Source organism: Hippoglossus hippoglossus, chromosome 3, assembly GCF_009819705.1.
Source record: "Hippoglossus hippoglossus isolate fHipHip1 chromosome 3, fHipHip1.pri, whole genome shotgun sequence".
Lineage (NCBI taxonomy): Eukaryota > Metazoa > Chordata > Actinopteri > Pleuronectiformes > Pleuronectidae > Hippoglossus > Hippoglossus hippoglossus.
The window spans coordinates 11,414,224-11,435,079 of NC_047153.1; the positions used below are offsets into that span (position 1 = coordinate 11,414,224).

At 41.1% G+C, this 20,856-nt stretch overlaps 2 protein-coding genes across 4 annotated transcripts; one reads left to right on the forward strand and one right to left on the reverse strand.

The window, feature by feature from the left end:
• Window positions 1-716: 716 nt before the first annotated feature.
• LOC117759246 (polycystic kidney disease protein 1-like 2) lies at window positions 717-13,085 on the forward strand. The gene is made up of 23 exons (XM_034581293.1): window positions 717-1,097; window positions 2,184-2,291; window positions 2,437-2,462; window positions 2,548-2,581; window positions 3,177-3,229; window positions 3,354-3,416; window positions 3,534-3,692; window positions 3,800-3,912; window positions 4,021-4,144; window positions 4,223-4,345; window positions 5,237-5,456; window positions 6,125-6,306; window positions 6,428-6,658; window positions 6,987-7,088; window positions 7,652-7,830; window positions 7,975-8,121; window positions 8,236-8,438; window positions 9,950-10,137; window positions 10,318-10,450; window positions 11,186-11,381; window positions 11,953-12,172; window positions 12,329-12,413; window positions 12,796-13,085. The coding sequence occupies exons 1-23, from the start codon at window positions 779-781 to the stop codon at window positions 12,840-12,842; spliced, it is 3,255 nt and encodes a 1,084-aa protein (XP_034437184.1). The 5' UTR covers window positions 717-778; the 3' UTR covers window positions 12,843-13,085.
• Window positions 13,086-15,403: 2,318 nt separating this feature from the next.
• On the reverse strand, window positions 15,404-20,380 carry ist1 (IST1 factor associated with ESCRT-III). 3 transcript variants are annotated; one of them, XM_034580527.1, is made up of 10 exons: window positions 20,271-20,380; window positions 19,658-19,757; window positions 19,312-19,492; window positions 19,104-19,191; window positions 18,920-19,003; window positions 18,641-18,751; window positions 18,330-18,548; window positions 18,110-18,211; window positions 17,578-17,623; window positions 15,404-17,397 (listed from the first exon to the last, which is right to left on the reverse strand). In XM_034580527.1, the coding sequence occupies exons 2-10, from the start codon at window positions 19,743-19,745 to the stop codon at window positions 17,231-17,233; spliced, it is 1,086 nt and encodes a 361-aa protein (XP_034436418.1). In that variant the 5' UTR covers window positions 19,746-19,757; window positions 20,271-20,380; the 3' UTR covers window positions 15,404-17,230. The 3 variants fall into 3 exon arrangements, with proteins under 3 accessions (XP_034436418.1, XP_034436426.1, XP_034436407.1); XM_034580535.1 differs by having other exon boundaries at window positions 17,578-17,584; window positions 19,658-19,761; window positions 20,271-20,378; XM_034580516.1 differs by having other exon boundaries at window positions 19,658-19,761; window positions 20,271-20,378.
• Between the last annotated feature and the right edge of the window lie 476 nt (window positions 20,381-20,856).

Sequence of the window (20,856 nt, forward strand, 5' to 3'; positions counted from 1 at the left end):
AAAGGACAACAGCTAATACAACAGCAAATACTAAAAAACAAAACAGAAGAAAAATACACAACAGCAGATAAGAATGTATTTTTGATTCGCTGTTGTGTTTTCTTATTTGTCAATGAGTTTTTTTATTTGTTTTTGTGTTTTCTCATTTGCCGTTATGTCATTTGTTTTGTGTGCTGTATTTGTCTCATGTGTTTTTTATTAACGGTTGTGTTTTCTTAATTGCAGTTGTGTTTATTTGTTGGTCTGTTTTCTTATTAACCATTGTGCTTTTTGGTCTATTGTGCTTTACCATCTGTCGTTGTATCTCATTTTGCCGTTTTGGTTTCCCATTTGTCATTGTGATTTTCACTTCAGGGCCACCGCAGCTTCTTCTGCACCCACAGTGTTTCTCAAGAGGTAAAAAGAAGGACGACAATATCAACAAAGATTTGATTTGAGAAAAATAAATTTTGTTGTAATACATTGTCATTATGATACAAACACAATAGTTTTATATGTGTTTTCGTGTGAATCAGTAAATAAAAAGGTGGAACCTGTCCTTGGTCAGTTGCAGAAGAAAAGCTTCATCTTGTGTGACCTTTGCCGAGTGACTCCTTCACTTTGCATCTTGTTTGAGTGTCTGCAGTGATTTTCCTAATCTATTGAGAACATATGCAGTGTTTTTCTGGAGAAAGTTCACTCATTTACATGTGACAGACGGACGTGATCTTGCTCAGTTGCTGCTGCAGCCTCAGTCCCCTCAGCATTATGTCCTTTAGTTCTGTACATCACAATCACCATGGACACATTGCTCCGAACCTCTGTCTTTTTGTGGATTTCCGCTGGATTTCTACTTTCACCTGTGGAGTCTGGGGCCTGTTGCAGCGATGATTTACCTGCCCGGTGTGATCTCGTTTTCAGAGAAGCCTGCTTTGAGTTTGTGGAGGAGTTGAAAACCTGGTCCCAGGCCAGGAGCAGCTGTGAAAAGAGAGGTGGGGAGCTCCTGAGGGAGATGAACAGCCCGATCAAAGTTCTCCTGAAGAACATCACCAGACAGGGAAACACCAGCAACTTCACATGGTGGCTGGGGGAGGGGGTCCAAGGGGAACCAAGCGGAGGTCAGTAAAATACACACACACAAGATTTATTTTGTTGTTGTTTTTTATGTTTAGTTTATTATGTCTTTGGCTTCTGATCCTTAAAATCAACTAGTGTAAGGCCTTTCTTTGAGACTGTCAAACCAAATACAGCTCAAGGAAATGAACAACTTTTTGTTTTCAAGTTGTTTGATTATATTTATCATCAGATGCCATGTAGATAATAAAGGTTATTCAATAACAGAGAAGATAAAATCCTGATCTTCAAACATCATTTACTCAGATTTAGAAATTTAAAAAAAGTTAGTTGTAAATTTCTTATTTAATAATTTTAGATAATTCAGATGACACAAGACTATGGTAACTCTGAGTAAGTGTTAAATGGAGATTTTTCAGCATAAGGTTCAGGCTGACCAAATCGGACAGTTTGACAAAAAATGGTTTAGAATGAGATTTAGACACATTCAGATTACATCAAGCTCAGTGATACTATACATATGTAGATATCAACATAAAACCTTTAATTTAGGCCAAAATAAAATATAGAAATAAAATAAATGGACACCAAAAGTCATTCTTCACCTTAAGGGTTTAAGAAATAACCAAATCCACACCAACACTTTCAGAAACGTATTAAAAGGATTAAGTTTAGTTCTGATTGACTATGTGTTAAAGGTTCAGCGTGTAAGATTTAGAGTGGGTCCTCTCAGGCCACCATGTTTTTTTACAGTAGCCCAGACTGGACAGACTGAACCTTTTTGAGTTTTTATGGCAACTGAAGGCTTCCAAAGGTTCTCTTTCATGTTTGGAAGGGGAGCTGCAACAAGCAACTTCACCACTAGATGTCACTGCATTCTACACACTGAACCTTTACAATAACTCAATAAACACCTACAAATAAACACTGACAGATTTGCATACAACATGTGTGTAAATTACACTTAATTTCCATTTTCCAGTTCTGAAAGTCCATCAACAGAAAATGAATGGGTATCAAAAGCAGTATTGTATTATACGTCTGTGTGTGTTTGTGTGTGTGTGTGTGTGTGTGTGTGTGTGTGTGTGTGTGTGTGTGTGTGTGTGTGTGTGTGTGTGTATACACGACAGAAAATGAGGATCCCTCAGAGTACAGCTGCACATACATGAAGCTGAATCCTCTTCAGCTCGTTGTGACATCAGACTGCAGCCAGAGACGCAGCTTCCTCTGCAGCCGCAGTATGTTAACAACTGCTTCCTTATCATTGCTTTAGCTCCATCTTCCCCTCTTTTCCTTTGTCTTTTAATTTTTTCTAGCTTTCATTCATTTCATTCCTTTGTATTCAACATGCAGCTTGATGAATGTGTCACTCTTGTTTTAAAGGTTTGCGGTCTTCATCAGACACAGTGGTAAGAGATCCATCGCACCCTAACAGAGTGAAACCATGTAAACATACAAACTGAATTTTCACGTTTGTTCATGTTGTCTTTGCAGAATAAACTTGTGTCCAGTCATGTGAGCAGACCACGTAAGTAAGATTGAAAAGACCTGCCATTTTCAGACATGAACTCCATAAATTGCCGGAAAGTTGGGTCTGGACATTTTCCAGACTTTGCCTTTCACATATGAAGAACACAGCAGGAGAGTGTTCGGGTTAGAAGCGTTCACAACAGCAGGGAAATGTCCAGAACATTTAGGCAGGTGCCTGTGTAGACCAGGACATGATGTAAAAATCTCGCTGTGATTTCACATGATGTTATTTTGCAGCCCTGGCGTCGCCCCTTGTGGTCAAAAAGTCTCAGATCTCATTGTCTTTCCAAGTTGGCATCTTCGTCAGCGTCAACATATATGGCACCTCTTTTTCATCCTGAGATATGTGTGTGAGAAACATCATTAACATACCCACCCGAACATTTTCCTACTGAATTCTCGCACTGGCTCTCTCAGGTATTTCCCAGACATTTTACTAGGGGGCTGGCATGAAAAGTTCCGCAAAATGTGTGGAGCAATCAACATTTGCGTGTCTGAAAGCATCTTCTGTGTTTTCACTGAAAGTAAAGAACAGAAGTCGGAGTATCCGCTTGTCTTTCTCTGCCCCTCTAACACGCACACTTCAATTTCAGGACCTAAAAGGGACATTGGTCCACCCTTGTCACAAATCAGGAGTCTTCTCCAGGTGAGAGATGCCTCGCTCATTTAACACACAGACAATGAATACAACTATGTATATATTATAATTATACTTTTTTATTTCTAAAACTATTTAATATAATAAAAAAAGTACTGTTTTTCTGAGACAGGTGGCAGACAAAGAACTACAGCGAATGGAAACAACAGTAGGGGAACCGACCAATGACAGCAGGGTAGGTACCTTCGCTTTGGAAGAAATATATACATCATTATCATCATGACATTTAACTTTTTTTATACTGAGAGTCTGTCATGGTGCGTCACAAGTTCTCTGTTTCTTACCTTCGCAGGACAAATTCATTAAGTATTTGTTAGGAATCGCCCAAAACCTGACTTCAACATTTGCTTTGCAAAACAATGACACCGTCAGTCACATCATCAACTGTAGCACCGGCATCGTCCTCCTCTCAATAAAAAGATGCGACATCAAGGAAAACCCAAGCCCCATAGTACGTACACTAGATCCTGTGACCGTGACACACAAGCACTCACACACACACACTGATGTCGTTGTTGGTCTTCTAGTCGGTTGATGTTGAACTTTTCCCCCTTCCAGGCTTTGTTTGAGCAGGTTTTTGAGATCTATCGTACAATCGCTAGTCTGATTGGTTCCGTGATCACAGGCCAATATATCATCAGGCACCGGACAGGCACCATCTATCAGAACAGGTAGGAATTTTCTTTCAGAATATCCCTGACAATGTATACGTCCCATGATCTCTGTGACTTATTCGATTTTCTTATATTTATATTCACCTTTTATGTCCCTCTCGTCAGTTTCAAACCTGCGGACCTCGGTGGTGCAGTGCTGGGTTCAGTCAAAGATGGTGAGTTTGTCAAACTCCCCTCGTATTCAGCACTTCAGTCTCAGCTGAAAGGGTACAGCAAGGTCTACACTCAGGTATGTGTGTGTCATCATCACGTGTATGTGTGTGTCTGTATTTGTTGTCATCTACAGCCTCTCTGTTCTCTTTCTCAGTTGGCCACGTTCTCACCGAATCCTCATCCTTCTGACGACAACATCTCAGGAACTGTTTGCAGCATCTTACTCAGCAATGAGTTCTCTGACATTAAGCTGGAAAACCTGACGGAGATGATAGAGGTACAGAATATTGGGTCATTTGAACTACAGTGCTCCTATTTTTAAAGGTAGGTAGTAAGCAAATGGAAAGAAAAGGCGGCATTTGTCAGGGACTAGAACAGATTGGAGACAGTTTGAAAATTACAATAGGTGAAACTGACATATTACCAATGATAGTGTTATTAGAAAGGTTATTCAGAGTGTCTAGAGTGAACCTCCTCACTGCCGGGCGATAGGAAGCAGCTTTTGACATTATCAGTAGGCGAATTGAAGGCATATGAGGGAGGGTGCAACCACCTTTAAACCAAAATGACAAAATAAAAACCTCCCCCTTACAACCCTCAATTCATCCATCCCCTCTCAGCCATCCCCTCATCCCCTCTGAGAGAGGGGCTGCATTTGCACAAAGAGAATTTTAGGTGAGCGTCATAGTTATTGTTGCTAACTAAATAAATCATGGGACCTGCAGTTTATTTTTAAAAGTTGAAACAGAATGACTAGGAGAAATCCTACCTGCGTCTGAGGCTGTTAAAACATCCGTTAAGCTTTTACCATCTTCGGCAGGAAGGTATCAGCATAAACTCAGAAGCTCTCTACTGAAGGTCAGACAGAGTGTAATCAATCCAATTTTGATCATCTGTACATCTGAATATTTATCTTTCTTTCCCTTTTAAGCCCTTTTATTAAAAGAAATTCTCCCCTGTGTCAAATCAAACTGACTTTCCAACTTTCATCAAAGCCCTCACACAATTAATTTGGTCCTGAATATGCAAATATGAAGATATTTCTTCTTACTTCCACTCCCATGAATATTTGGCTTCACATTCTCATTTTAAAACCTTTAGTTGAAGAAAAAAAACTGTCTGATGCTCTGTCTTCATATTTTGATGCTATGTTTCCTGGTTCCTCCAGATCTTTATGCCTCGTGCAAGTGCTTCAGCAGTGATGAACAATACTGTTGTGTTGGAGAGAAACACTAAGGCGCTGAGCAAAATCAACATCTCTGACCCGAACATGACCATCGTCTTTGACGTGGAGCCCAGTATCAATGTGTCACTGATTCTCACCTTGTCTCATGTGTCACCTCCTAACTCTGCATATTCTAAGAGCACAACCATCTTGAGACCAACAGGTAGACATCAGGTTTTGATTTATAACCATGTACCCTGACAGAGTTTTGTCATTTTTACTACTTGAGTTTAATATTCATGAGAGATTTATGTGTCTCTTAAACTCATCTGTATCTGCAACAGTAGAATAATCCTGATCCAGGTTGGGACTCTTGCAATAATACAAAACAGTTATAGACAAATTTTGTTTAGTATAATATTAATGCTTCAGGACCGGCAACTGTCAGTGGCCACAGGTATGGCAGTTTTGGGTTGTCCGTCTGTCCTTCCCATTCTTTTGAAGATGATATCTCAAGAGCACCTTGAGGGATTTTATGTCAAATTTAGAGCCTCACAAACCTGTTTTTGACATCTGAACTGGGGATTTTTTTCAAATTTTGGCCAGTTATCATTTAGAATCAAAGATTAACTGATCCGATTTCAGTGGTCAAAGGCCAAAGGTCACAATGACCTCCTATCGTTGTGAATGCAATGCATCAGGAACCACCTGTAGAGACTGAAATTGCACTGGGCGGTGGAGGAATACAACCGCAGGGCAGAACTTCTAGTTTTTCCATGCTTTGTATATTCTTTCTCATATGTTATTTTATATCAAATAGACAAATTGTTTGAAGTTTCATTCAATAGGTTCTTGGATTATGATGTCCTATTGAGCTGCTTTTTGCTACAGGACGCTACCGCTGGATCATAACCTCAGAGATGTTAGAGCAGACTCCTGGAATCTGGTACGTTGAAGCTGGACTCTTTAATTCCACATGGGAACCAGGCCTGACACTGAATATATCTACTTTTATGAGCAAGTGTCTTTACTGGCACATAGAGAGGGAGATGTGGACCACAGAGGGCTGCCAGGTGAGTTTTCACATGGATAAAGTCTTAATAAACGTGGCTGTTTTACTTTGGCCCCGCATGTACATGCACAGTTATGTATTTGCAGCAATTGCAAATCAGTGATTAGCTGTCGTTGTCTAAGGTGGGAGAGAAAACCACTCCAGGAAGAACACAGTGTCTGTGTAATCACCTCACGCTGTTCGGGAGCTCCTTTTTTGTGATGCCAAACTACGTGGACATAACTCATACGGCCGAGTTGTTCGCCACTGTCTCTCAGAACTTTGTGGTGCTGGCCCTGCTGTGTGCGTTTTTCGGCCTCTACCTGGTCACTCTGCTGTGGGCCTGCTATTCTGACCGCAGGGCGCTCTCTAAGGTCAGTCTCTCCACACTGCTCTCAGGTTTAGTCAACTAATGTTTTTCATACTATATTATTAGTTCAAGTTTAGGTTTCAAGTCAGAATGCAGTTGTTGGAACAGCTCGGCTTCCAGAAACTCAACAGGTTACATTAGAAAAACAAATGCTCTCTTCTTGATTATCAGCAATTTACAAGCTTATCACCTCCCACCATTAAGCCATAATGTCATTTTTGTGAATGGTGGATGTTTTGTTTGGAAACTAAACTCTCCACTGGCCAAAATACAGCAATTTCTGCCAAAACATTCGTATTTATGCCTTTGAATGTTTTATGTTGAACTATCAGAGAAAGATGACTCTGCTGGAGGACAACCACCCAGGAGCTCAGTACAACTACCTGATCAGTGTCCAAACTGGCCATCGCAAGAATGCTGGGACGACTGCCAGCGTGAGAGTCTTCTTTTCATGAATAGCTCATAGAATAATAATTTTACTGAGGTACCATACATGTTGACTTAAAGACCCATGCTGCTTCTTTAAGCCGGTTTGATTCACACTGTGGATACTTCAGATTAATGTTTTCTCTCCATTTACCTGAATATATTTGTCGTCAATCAGAAAACGTATTCGGTTCAGTTACCCTATTTTTACAGCTTTACAGTGACAAGCACGGTGTTCATGTGCTAGATTAGCCAACAAATCTAATCCAGATGGCAAGCAAGAAGCAAACATAGACATTGTGACGAGAGAAATATCATTTTGTTTCCTTCAAGGATAGATTCATAGTTTTTCAAAAATATGATTTGATTTCATGAAAATCAGATCAATCAGATTTAAAATTAAAACAGAAATTTGATAATCCATGTTTTCCCCAACTGCATTACCAATCAATGATGTTTTGTGGTTTGCTTGGGTAGTTATGGTTATGTCAGGTATATATAATGTGTAGTAAATGGGCTCCTCTACACAATCCTGGTTGCTGTTGAATCATTATGTCGTGCTCTCCTGCAGGTCACGATGAAGCTGATAGGCACAGAGGGAGAGAGTGAGACACACACGCTCACTGATCCCGATAAGCCCGTATTCGAGAGAGGAGCTGTCGACATGTTCCTATTGGCCGCGCCGTTCCCAATGGGAGAAGTGCGGAACCTGCGGCTGCAGCACGACAACTCTGGAGGTCACCCATCATGGTACAACACAGGCTGAGACTAAACACGCCTCAGAAGCAATTCACACATTCTTCAAACTATCACTGGCACGTTACTTCTAATGGAAAAAAAACTTTCTGGTAATATATATATAATATATTTTTGTGTTATGTCCCTTGTAAAAAGGTATATAAACAGAGTGATCATAATAGACCTCCAAACACGACACGTGGGGCACTTCTTCTGTGACTGCTGGCTGAGCGCCGACCGTGGAGACGGGATGACCAAGAAAACCTTCAACGCTGCAAAGAGCAACGAGATCGCCAGCTTCAGGTCAGAGTTGTTCCACTTTACTGACACTGACACTGAAACTGAAACCAGTTCAGCTCTTGTGAAAGTTGTAGGAGTTGATCAGTGTTATTTTGAGTTTCTGTTTTTCTCTATCAGGAATATCTTCCAGAATAGAACGTCGACCGGCTTTAGGGATGAACACATCTGGGTGTCCATCGTGGATCCACCCTCGCGGAGTCCGTTCACACGAGCCCAGAGGGTCTCATGCTGCATGAGCCTGCTTCTCTGCACCATGGCCATTAACATCGCCTTCTGGAACATTCCTATAAATGAGGACTCACCAGTGATTTTTTCATTAGGTCAATCCTTCAAACACACGTTTCACCCAAGAGGGAAAACTACTCTTTATGTCAATTTCATCAGGTTGTGTTTTAGGCATCTAATAATCACAAGTCACTTGCACAACAAACCCACTATTTTATGAGAAAGTGTCTCTAATAATCCACATATTCACACACATACACACACACATTTAAAATCTAATATAATGACTTGTTCTTTTTGGGTCTCAAAGTTTTGGATGAAAGGTTGAAGCAAACCCATTACGTAAAACATTTTCGACCATGGAGGCATCAGTACAGCTTTGCAGTAAAAGATAAATAAAAGTGGGACGAGAGAATAAGAGACACATTCATAAACACGTCATACTGAGCGTGTTGCTTTTTAGAGGTCGTAGGAGTTGAAAAGAAACACTCATAGCACCACAAACACTTTTCCAACAACGTGCTGACTGTGCGTACACGTGTGGGTGTCTGTAACCAGTAAGCTGGACGTCAGAGAGTTATTCACAATGATTTTGTGTGGAGAAGTGACTCATCCAGCTGGGCTTTTATCTCACTAACTCAGTCACTAACATTTAGGTGACTACAGACTGTCCACAAGAGGAAGCTGTTTAGTCATTGTCAGCAAAACCTGCAGATGACGTCATAGACCGTAAAAAAAGATGGACATACGTCTCTACATCCTCCCACTATCCAGGAAGGAAGCTAAAATGTCCTGAATATGAACGTGGCCATGTTGCACATTAGGAGCCAGAGTCTGTGCAGTAGAAATTGGAAAATGGAACCATGGTAGCAAGGTCCTGTCGATATAGGCACTCGACCAATCGTGTGTCAGTCTCAAATTTCAATCACGACTTTTGAAAAATCCCAAACAAACTTACTGAAGAAATCAACACTTGAACACACATCGGTGTGATAATTCCTCCCTCAAATTACAGAAACCTCCTTTTAGAAAAATGTTATTAGTGTGTACCGCTTGATCCATGGCCCATCAATTAACATGGAGGAGACAGGATTTGTGACCTATACTTCAGCCAGCCACCAGGTGGCGGTTTTGCTTCACTTTTGGGGAGATGTTATGTCATTTATCTTTATATACACACATCTTGGTGTCGCCACCTGCAAGAAAAATAAAAAATAAAAAAAATCTTTATTGTTATTGTATTGTATTACCACTAAACTGACCACATGACAATTGTCATGGTTTAAGAAAACGAGATATTATATAAATGAATTTAACAGCCACAAAGGTTATGGTTAAAAAATCAACGTTGCTGATTTGATTTCCTTTAATTATTTTTGCTCTTAGTCTTCACATTATGACACCACTGTTATTCTTTGGATGAATTAAATATTCAGCATTTAACAAAATGCATAGTACATTTTGTAAGTGTAGAAACCTCAAAGTAAAGGTGGTACAGGTTGCATTAAAACTGCACAACATGTCCAAATCCCTGCTGCTGCAGCCATCTTTTTGTTGTTGGCCTGTTTTCAGTTGCTTCAACAACTGTGTCTTTGTCTCTGTCCAGGGTCGTTGCAAATCACCTGGCAGGAGCTGATGGTGGGCGTTCAGAGTGGTCTCCTCATGTTCCCAATCAACATCCTCATCATCACCATCTTCCGCAGCATCCGACCCCGCGTCATTTCAACTCCTCAGAAAGACGACTGTGAGGAGAGCCTGAGACGCTGTGCAGTTACCATACCGACTATTCTCAAGGTGTGAGAGTGTGCTCAGCAATTGCATGTGACTTGTTTTGTGCATAACTCTAATGAATTGCACTCATCGCTTTCCTTGTGAGACCAGAGACTTGTTTTGCATTCAGTTAATGATGCATCTCCTGCTAATGATATATACAGTACATGTAGCATTTGGTGTTTTGCTGTTCATCCCTCCTAGGACACAGAGGAGGTGATTTCTCTGGTGAGCAAAAGTCCGAGGAACAAGATATCAGAGACGTCCAGGCTGGAGTCCACCGCTGACCTCTGCTCCAGCTTGGACAGGGTGCATGATTTCATCCAACTCATGCAAGGTAGGTTTTTTTTTTCATTTCTTTACTTTTACAGAAAAATAGCAAACTTGATCCCCTTTTGTTTGGTATGAGAAAAGGGACGTTCTTTACAGAAATAACCAGAGCAGCATTGTTGAGGAAAATAAACCAAAATGGCAAGTGGGCACATACATTCAGATGCCTTAAAGGTTTAAAGGATAAGGTTGCTGATATTGTACAATTTTGTCAACACATTCCATAAAACAACAAAACCAATTCAGCTTGTCTCTCAATGCTCTTCCCCAGCCTTTCTGATTCTCTCAGCTCAAACATTTCTAGTTAAAAAACAGATCACAAATATATACTTTCCCAAAAAAGGCCATATCAGCCGGGCAATGTAGTTTATTAGCAAATATTTGAACAAGAATAAAATGTGCATTTTCAGGGGAGAATTTTAAGTTGCAGATTTTGGTGCAAAAGTGAGTGTTTACAGCAAGAGGATGTTTTATGTGAGATTGACCTGAAATAAACTAGAGTGCCATGTTCACTCTAATAAAGGAACATGTAACTCAGTTTGTTCCCTCATAGCACGCTACTGAAACCTTTACATTTTAGGTATCTCCCAATTTCTGACCAGAATACAAAGCAACACTTGCTTTGTGCAGTGAATACTTCCTTCCTACTCAAAGAAAGAAACCTCAAGTGCGAGAATGATCACGCTGAGCAGAGAAATGTTATTACATGCTGGTTCCTCTGGTGTAATCCTGTAATCCACAGGGGAGAGTGAGAGTGACCCTCACTGGGTTTACTGCAGCAAGTTCCTCCTCGCTGGTCTCTGTCACCTCCTGATGGACCTGGAAAAGCTGGATGGAAAAAACTTCCCGAGCCCAGAGGAGTACCAGCAGGCACTTAACGTCACCAACGTGCTGGTTCGCAAGGCGGAGATGGTCTTCAGCAGCCACTTGGCCTACTGGTCAGCTCACAAACGCACAAAGAAACTAAAATTTCACACACTCAGATATAAGCTCGCTAAATGTGCCTGGTTTTTTCCCATCAAGATCCACAAAGTTATTTCCTGGGAAAATCCAGACATTTTTTAAACACGCTGGAAAAAATAAACATTCAAACTTCTCGCAATGTTAACCCTTGTATTTCTTGCTATGAATTTTAAAGAAATACACACAGTTGAATTAAAGTATGGTCATTTTAAATTTTATTTGCAAAAAGTATAGTGAACCGTCGAAGAAATGTTTCAAATTTAACCCAAGGGGGGTTGAAAGAAAGTAAAAGAAGATTTCTGGATTTCCCCCCTGATCCAGATCCACACCAGAATCTTATTTGGCTTCTTCCTTGACCCCCGCTGCATCCTTCCACCAAGTTTTGTGCTAATCCAGTAGTTTAAGTGCAATCATGCTTAGAAACAAACCAACCAACAAACAGACAGGGGTGACAACATACTAAAGTAGTATATAGTATAGTAGAACTATTCTTTACTGTTTGTATCATCCATTTTTCTTTCGTTCTCTTCCCTCTTCTTGGACCAGCCCACCTCCCGTGAAAAAGAAGCAGAGGAGGACAGGGGGCTGCTGGCTGCCGTGGTGGTGTGTGTTCCTGGGCTGGTTCCTGCTGCTGTCCATCAGCGCAGTGTCCACCTACTTCACCCTCTTGTACGGTTTTCAGTACGGCAAAGATAAGTCCATCAAGTGGGTCATGTCTCTGGGCCTCTCCCTCTTCCAGAGCATCTTCATACTGCAGCCGCTCAAGGTTGGTAAACATGGAAAAACTCGGGGTAATATAACCAAGCTTATGGTCATTTACATGCTGCAAAACAATGCAGTTGATTTAACAGATTTCTGTATATTGTCTTATATTTCTTATACAGAACATTAACAGATGATTTTCTGTGTCTGTATTTTGCAGGTGATCGGCATCGCTGTGTTCTTTGCCCTGCTGCTGAAACCTGTATCTGTGGAGGAGACTGAGGAAATAGAGCAAGTGCTGTTAAGTAAGAAAAACATTCTGCAGCTCATCTGTTACTTGAACTGGTTTGGCTGGACAGTCTCTGAGCTGTTAGTCAAGTGTTGTAAGTCTCTAAATGTCATTTACCACATGAATTGTTCAGCCCAGACGACTTATTCATATTTCATGAAGCAGACAGATGTATCCATTGCATTTAGTTTCAGGTTGACTGCAGAGAGCACTTATGTAATGAAGCAACAGTGAAACTCTTTGCTTTGACAACTCTGTAACTAGTGACCCTTTTAGTTTTCTTCTCGTCCCAAGTGACTCCTCTCTCTCTTTCCTCAAGTGTTTCTGTGCATCCTCCCTTCAGTTTAAGAGAGGTGAAGCACTGTGAGTCTCACTGCGCCGTCTCCTCCATTTCACAGAGCAACAAGACAGGTGCAGGCGCTACTCTGGCAGACCCACGCTGTGAGGATGCTGCATCCAGCCGGGGGGAGGGGGGGGGGGACGTCTCCTCCGATGGGCACAGCTTCAACACACCCCTCGCTTCTTAAACACTCTTTTGCACTTAATGGAAGTTTTACTTTCTGAGCATGAAATTGCATAACACATTCCGGTGTTTCGCATGTGTACAGAATCTCCAATGCCCCAGTATGTTTTCTGAATTGGTGAGTCAGGGTAAATGTTCGCTCTTGCATGTCAAAGTGTTGCTTCTTGACACCCCCCCCAAAAGTGATGCCAAAGCCTCTCGACCCCCACCTGGTGGCTGGCGGCAGTATAGGTCGTAAATCTGTGCTACGGCGGCTCCATCCCGCGATCGCTACTGCGCAGACTCTGGCTCCAAATGGGCCAAATGGCAGCGTTCATATCCAGGATATTTTAGCTTCATGTCTGGGTAGAGGGACGACGTGGAGACAAGTCGTCCATCTTTATAAACAGTCTACAGCAATAACGTTTTCATGAACATCAAAGTTATTTTAAGAAACTGTCCTCAATCCAGTGGACACAGCAAGTTGCTTGTCTTTATTTATTTGTTAATATGTAATTTTGAGTTTAATTTGAGGATTTTATTGTTCAATTATTATGATTCAAAAGACTCTCAAACTTCAGCATAAAAGACTGAATCTTTCTTGTTCGAGCTTTAAAATAATAAACCCTTATATTTGTTGCTGGAATAATTAATTTGCTAGTATGTATCCATGTACGAGATTCAGTCGATACTTTTTGTGTTTCTCAAATATTGACACATATGTACACACAGACATGCACATTGTTGTGGCATCTTAAACTGCCTCTGCTTTTATTTTCTCAGAAATTACTGATTTTATTTTTTGTCATTTTTGATTCTGTATGTATTGAATGTGGAAGCTTGAATAAATGGATATGAGCTGCAGACATAGTAGCTGATAAGTCTTTACACCAAACTGTTGATCAAAATATGTTAAATAGAAATTAAATTGCAACATATCTACAATGGTCACATCAAACACCTAAATCTCTGGGTCATCCACTATCCAAAGTGTCGGGTTCAATACCAAGCTCCCTCAATCGGCATGCTGAAGTGTCCTTGTGCAAGACATTAAACCCTAAGTGGCCCCTTACAGCTGCACCGGCAGAGTGATGGAGAAGAAGCTGCTGTGTGTGTGTGTGAATAGGGGATTTATAGTGTTATGTGCTCAGAGTTGTCAATCAGACAAGAAAAACAGGGATGCAAATGTTCAAAGTTTGTCGATAGTAATTTTAGTATTTCACTGCAAGAAATTTTTTACATTTAAGAAAAATCTGAAAACAGCCTTCATTTAACGTGATAGTTGGAATCGTGTATTTGGTGTAATCTGGAAATATGTGTGTGAGTTTTTAGAAGCAGATTTACCTTCGCCAAGGAGGTTATGTTTTCTTCTGTGTTTGTTTGTTAGCAGGACTACGCAAAAAAATACTGAAAAGTGTTCACGTAAATTCGGTGGAAGGGTGAGTATATGGAGCATAGAAGAAATCAGGGCAGATCCATTTTAATATCACATTTGTCCTTGTAGGGTAGAGACAGCAATATTCTAGTACATACTGACAATATATACAAAGTAAAAGTTCTCATCAGTTTATTCAGTAGTGAAAAAGCAGTGTACTGTATGACCTATTTCACCAAGTGATGTAAGCCTCAATGTCCGACACCACAAAACCCACACACTTGTATAAGCCAAGGTAAAGTCATTATTTTCTATGACGACTGTGTTCTTTCAGTGGAATAGAAACTTGAAGTGCTTTTATCTGGTAGCTCTTGCCTCATGCTTGTATTAGCGGTCCTCATTTTCTTCACCTCACCACAGGAGAACAGCTTGACCCAGTTTCAAGCCAAAATGAGGGAACCATTCATTAATTTCTTAGAAAATGGACAAGATGAGATAAGGACAACCATAGTCAGAGCCACAGGTTCAGAGCCAATGAGTGTATATGAAAAGACAAGCCATGAACACCACTGATGTAACACAAGCTCAAATTTATATATATATATAAACTTTTTAACGAAACTTTTGAAGTGTCACTCTTCTCATGTTTGTGGATATCGTCTCAACTTTCTCATTTTCAAATGCCTCAAGTTCCACATTGTACATCACACCACGAGTCCTCCAGTACATTTTTGATTTGCCCTCCCAGCGACTTGATATGATCTCCATAAGTCTGGATGTTAACGACTTCCTCCTTCATCGCTGCTCTCACAGAAATTCTTGAGCGTGAGTTGATTTTACATTTAGAGACCTGCAGGTAAAATATGTCTCAGTGTGGTTCAGGACCATTAAGATGTATTATATATTATTGTAAATAAATTATATACGATCAAAATCCATGAAGAACTGATTCCTCTCGTCGGAAGTAAGACAGACTAAACGTCAAAGATATATAATCCACCTTATCGAAAGAGATTTGTTGTAGTAGGTATCCCTGTAAGAGTATTTCTTGACACTGAGGACCCCTGCTGTTTACCATTTGACATTACAGTGTTGTGAAGAATAGTGTAATAACTTTACCAGTTTCCAGTTCCAAATAATCTTTTATTAAATTGGTATCTTACTATACAGTGGAAAAACAATTCTGTTTTTTGCAACAGTACACAATTTGTGTGTCAAGGTTTATAGCATGAAAGAACAGTCCATCGTAGAAAAGACACATGAGCACATCACAGTTCTGTAGTGTAATGAATCTCTCTACTATCCCCACCATGAGTAACACCTATACACAACCTTCCATCTATCACCCGGCTGGAACGCTCTTCAATCTGCTTTCCAGAGATCAGTGAATCATTTTATTCAAGGCCACCATTCATTTGCCATGCGAGCAGGCCTAGGTGGGGTCAGGTTGCAGCAACAACAAATCACGTCTGCACGAAAAAACTAAAACCGTCTCAGTCCCACTTCACCACAGGAAACACAAACCTCTGTTTCCAGTAGAGACGTTTTTTTTCTTTTTCAATCCAATATGCAAAGATCAATTCGACAGATTTTACAGAATTGTTGACGGGTAAAGCAAAGTATAATCTTAACAACTGCGACTCAATGCAGGTAACTCATCCAGTCTTGATGGATAACAAATTGATAAACTCAGTACAAACTGACAAGGCCTCTGATTAGAGATGGTAACTAAGGCAGATGCAGTGGCGCACATAAAGTATAAGACTTGCACACACGATAACAGAGGACGACACAAACCATTAGTCTGGGGTCAATATTTGCATCTCATCAATCAGGTTGCTGTGTGACTGCTGTTGTCTGCACACATTCTCCCTGTACATTAATTACGTACAAAATAAGAAAGTGCAGGTTGAGGTTTATTGAAAGTGACATTCAAAAGGGCTTAAAAACATAATTTTGAGATACTTTTTTGCTGTAGAGTTAAATTATCCATGTTAATAGGTCAATCTATATGATTTTGAATGCATTATTACAGATTTCCATACACTGTTTTACATCTGTGCCCCATCACCCATGTAACATATGAACAGAAAAGGTTTGATATGAGTCACCATCAGTTTTTCCGGGAAGGCTCACCCCTGTTTTTTCTCTGGTATAAATAAACCATGAAGTTTTAGAAGTGCGGCGAGAAAGGAGTGTGTAAATAAAAAAAAAAAAAAGAGTATTTCCCCACACGACAAAACTGCACGACTGAGCAAGACAATGAAAATATGGCTTCCATCTGTCTTGATGTCATTTCCTATCTGTAAACTAAACGGGTGTGAATGCCGGCTACCGTCCAAACTGGGATGGCCAGTCGGGCTTGTTTGACGAGTCTGAGCCAGAAGTGAGCGACACAGAGGCAGAGATCACAGGGACACAGCATGTGCAAAGCAAAATCAAAGCCTGTGCTGTAAATTATTAGTCAGAACCAAAACCCTGGGAAAAGCTACGATTAAAATCTAGGTATGATCACACAGTAAATCACACAGACAAATGGGGAAAATATAAAAGTTAGTGTGATCTTAAATGAAAAAGGGTCAAAAAGGGGTCAACACCAACATGGTGGCAAGAATTCTTATTATGTGTCATATGTATAAAGATATTAAAGCATATGGTTCCTCGCTAGAGCTGTGAACAGAAATTTGATTTCTGATAAGTGACGAGGTTGAATTAGCAACCACACCCTCGGTGAGCCGGACATATTTATATATATATATATGAGGTAAGAATACATGTATGTTTAATATCTGTATGAGATTAATTTGCCATGTAAGGGGAGAACTATGCAAATGGGATACATAGCCCTTTTCAAAATTCCTGTTCCGGGTGATGACACAGAACTGTGTGTGTGTGTGTGTGTATGTGTGTGTTTGAGTGTGTTTTTGTGTGTTTGTGTTGACCAGGGATATAGCAATTAAGTCTTCTTCTTCAGCTCCTCAAACCGTCGTGTTAAATCATCAAAGTCGATGTCATCCGAGCTGGTGGTGTTGCCGCCGAAGGACGATGTGGGGAGTGTGTCTGGAACAGAGGGGAGTTCTGGGAGAGCGTTGTTGTCAAATGGCTTAGATGAAGGTCCAGGACCTGGAGAGAAATATATGGTTGAAAAATTAATTGTGAGTTTATATAAAGAATAGGGTTCTTCGCACGTGACAGAAATGTAACCTTTTTGTATATAATACTTTTTTGGGGGTAGAATTTGCTAAAACTACTCTACCCAGTAGGTTTAGGAAATGATTTAGCCATCTGTCTGGCAGAACTCACCTACAGCCTGGGAAGGAACAAAAGGCGCATCAGTTAGGTCATCAATCTGAAACACAGACAAATGTTTTAGGACTTCTGTCATCTTCATGTTGAAATAAAATAATTTCATAAGGGTTAGTATTGTGAAATAATTATCAATCAAATTGAATGTTGCAGAGAAACACAAACAGTAAGAAAAGAAAAGGGAGCACTGCAGGGGACTTTTGAGAAACCACCACCTTCAGCGAGTGGGTGTTAAGACTGCACTAACCTAAGCTCGCTCCAAAATGCATTAACACCCTCATCTGTTCAATTTAATCCCACCCAGAGCAACTAATAAAGTCATAGTTAGTAGTTAGGTATGAGCATCTCATGCTACTGACATCCATGCGGATGAAGCAAAAACTGAGGAACAGTGTAAAAGTGTAGACGACAGGCAAAACTGCAAGCAAGCTGAATAAATTGCTCTTCCCTGAGTGTTGCCCTGCCCTGTCCGTCTGTCCATCTGTGTGAACGAGAAGGGGGCATGGATGGGAAGAGTTCAGTCACTTACGGACTCGTATGTGGGGGGGAAATTGGGCAGCTGAGGGGGCTGCCCTCCTCCCATGTGGTGATGGAAGTGGTCATAGGTTCCAACTGGAGCATTAAACGGTTCCTGGAAAAAACAACAGTCAGGTGCAAGTCTACTGTGGATTAAGACTCTTATTGAACTCTAATGTTTTAATCACATGTGCAAGAAATAAAGAATAGAGTCTTTAAATATAATTCCTTACGGCTCCTTTGGGTGCTGGATAGTTGAAAGCTGTTGGCATTGGCATAGGCATCGGCATGCCCATAGGCATGCCCATAGGCATAGCACCAGCATGAGGCATAGCGAAACCGCCACCACCACCTCCTCCTCCTCCTCCACCTCCAAACCCTCCTCCACCTCCAAACTTCTTGTCATTGTCCACGTCAATCAGGTCTGCCTCCTCGCCAGGAGCCACCTCAGGCTGTCCAGAGACAGGAGTGGATGAGCGGTAAGTAAACAGAGTGTACGACTTCATCCTTGACAGTGAGTGATAACTGATTCTTAAATGCTCACCCGGACCATGGCGTCAGGTTCGTACGGCACATTATAGTTCTTGGCGATCTCAATCAGGTAGCGCTCTACCAAGATCTTGGGAGGGGCCTCTACGCTCAGTTTGTGCATCAGCTAAAAACACAACAGATATTTAGTAAGCTACTGATAAAAACTTTCCAGACTAAAGGTTCATGTGCTATTAAGATAAGATAAGATACTTTAGCTCACATATAAAACAACAACACACCAACAATAATCTTGAAAAGGCATTGGCAGCTGGTGGGAGAAAAAAAACCCTACCCTGTCATTGACTGTGCCAATCTGGTTTGTCCTGCACAGCTTGCCGTACTCCTTGCTATATTTTGCACATAGCTGTTCAGACACCTGCAAGAAAGGTTCAGAGATAAGACTGTCAAGACAAATCTAATAAATAGACAGAACTTGTTAAATACTCCTGGGATTGCTGGAATTTAGAAGCACTTACAATTTTTAGTTCAGACACTTCTGCCTGAAGACGAGGCGCTGCCCAGATGAGTGTGGACACTGCTTCCTGCAAGCCTGGATCCAGTTCCCTGATCGAAACAACAGAAACTGGCTTGACAAGGCTGAGCACTGCGACAGGCAGATGGACTATGTCAAAGGCTGGAGTGGAAAATTCATGTAGACTGTGCATCAGTGTGTTTAGTACTCACTTCATTGATTGAATGAGGCCAAAGCGAGCCAGCAGCAGGTCGCAGTACAGTTCCAGGATCTCCATGGCTTCCACCAGGTAGTCCTCTCTGATGATGTGCTCCACACGGATCCGAGCCCGCTCATCTTTTCCTGATGACAGGTAATCGGCGATCTCCTTCCTTGCCTTTTGAGCGAGCTCAGCTTTATTGTAAATTTGTGAATGGGAAAGGGGGGGGGGGGGGGGTGAAAGATAAACAGTGATTAGACGGGAGAATTATATCTAAGAAACAATCTTGACTTCCAAGCACGAATCCACTGATCAGCTGAGGGGAAACGCATGTTTTTTTCACCCAGCCCAGGACTCACTCTTCTTTTTCTCGAGGAGTTTCAGTCGGTTGATGACCAGCCGGAGGTTCACTCTCAGCCTCTCTGCTTTGAATCCTCCTCCCAGCATGATGGTGGTGTTCTGTCTGAGAGCAGGAGAGCATGAGAGGGGCGGAAGTATTCAACCGAAACCAGGCAACACAGGCCAGCTGACCTCACCTCCGATCGAGTCACTTAATCACGTGGGCATGACCAGCCCATCGCGGCAGAATGACTCCGCAGATTTACTCCCAAACAAACATAAACACCGCGATACCAATTAAGCTAGCTCACTGACACTGTGCAAACTACGTAACATTACGGAAGTTAGCTTTAGCCGGACAGCTAACAAAGACACGAGCCGTGCCACTCGAAACGATACAATCTTACCTTTCTTATTTATCATTTTCACATTTATAATAAACCACAGCATTGTTGTGTTTGGAAGGCATTAGCATAGCTGTAATGTTACACCTGTTAAGATAGCTTTCTGTGAGCACGTCTCTGTTGTGTCATCGTTTGCACTAGCTACCTAGCTCAACGTTAGCTTCAGCGATACAAACTGATGAAACATTGAAATAATTCGCCAGCGTCGTAGAGAGCGACCGTAACTTACCGGTAAATATCCGTCAATCGTCCGCACCAACTTGTTTGTTTGCGTCTGTCGCCTCGGTCACTTCCGCAATGAGTTTCACTCACGTCATGGGACGTTTCTGTAAGGGGCGGAGTCTTATAGTGTATTCACGTGGCCGCGGAATAATCGGAAAAATGACATGTAGGTAAATCATAAACATGCTGTGTGTCAGGGCCTGAAAATTGCTCGTGATCCGCAGAGTGTGGGTGAAAATCCCGAATAAAACATGTGTGGTATGTTTATGTTTAAATTATTTAAAACGTACACACATTCATTATTAAACTGTCGGTTTTAGTTAAAAAGTATTAAGTTAGCTGCTTGTGAGAGATAAACATAGTTTGCAAAATGAAAAAAGTGAGAAATTTGAGACGATCGCAATAAAAGCTACTGGTTAGTGTCTGAGCATTGTCCTTATTTAATAATAACAAGAAAAAAATGTAATCTTAGATTATCCAATCATTCCAACCTCCCTTGAATGCACCAGGTTTATTTTAGTTGGGTGTCCAAACTTTTGCATAAACAATATTATTTTTAGTTAGTGCTGTAGTGAATGCAAAAGTGTGTAAAC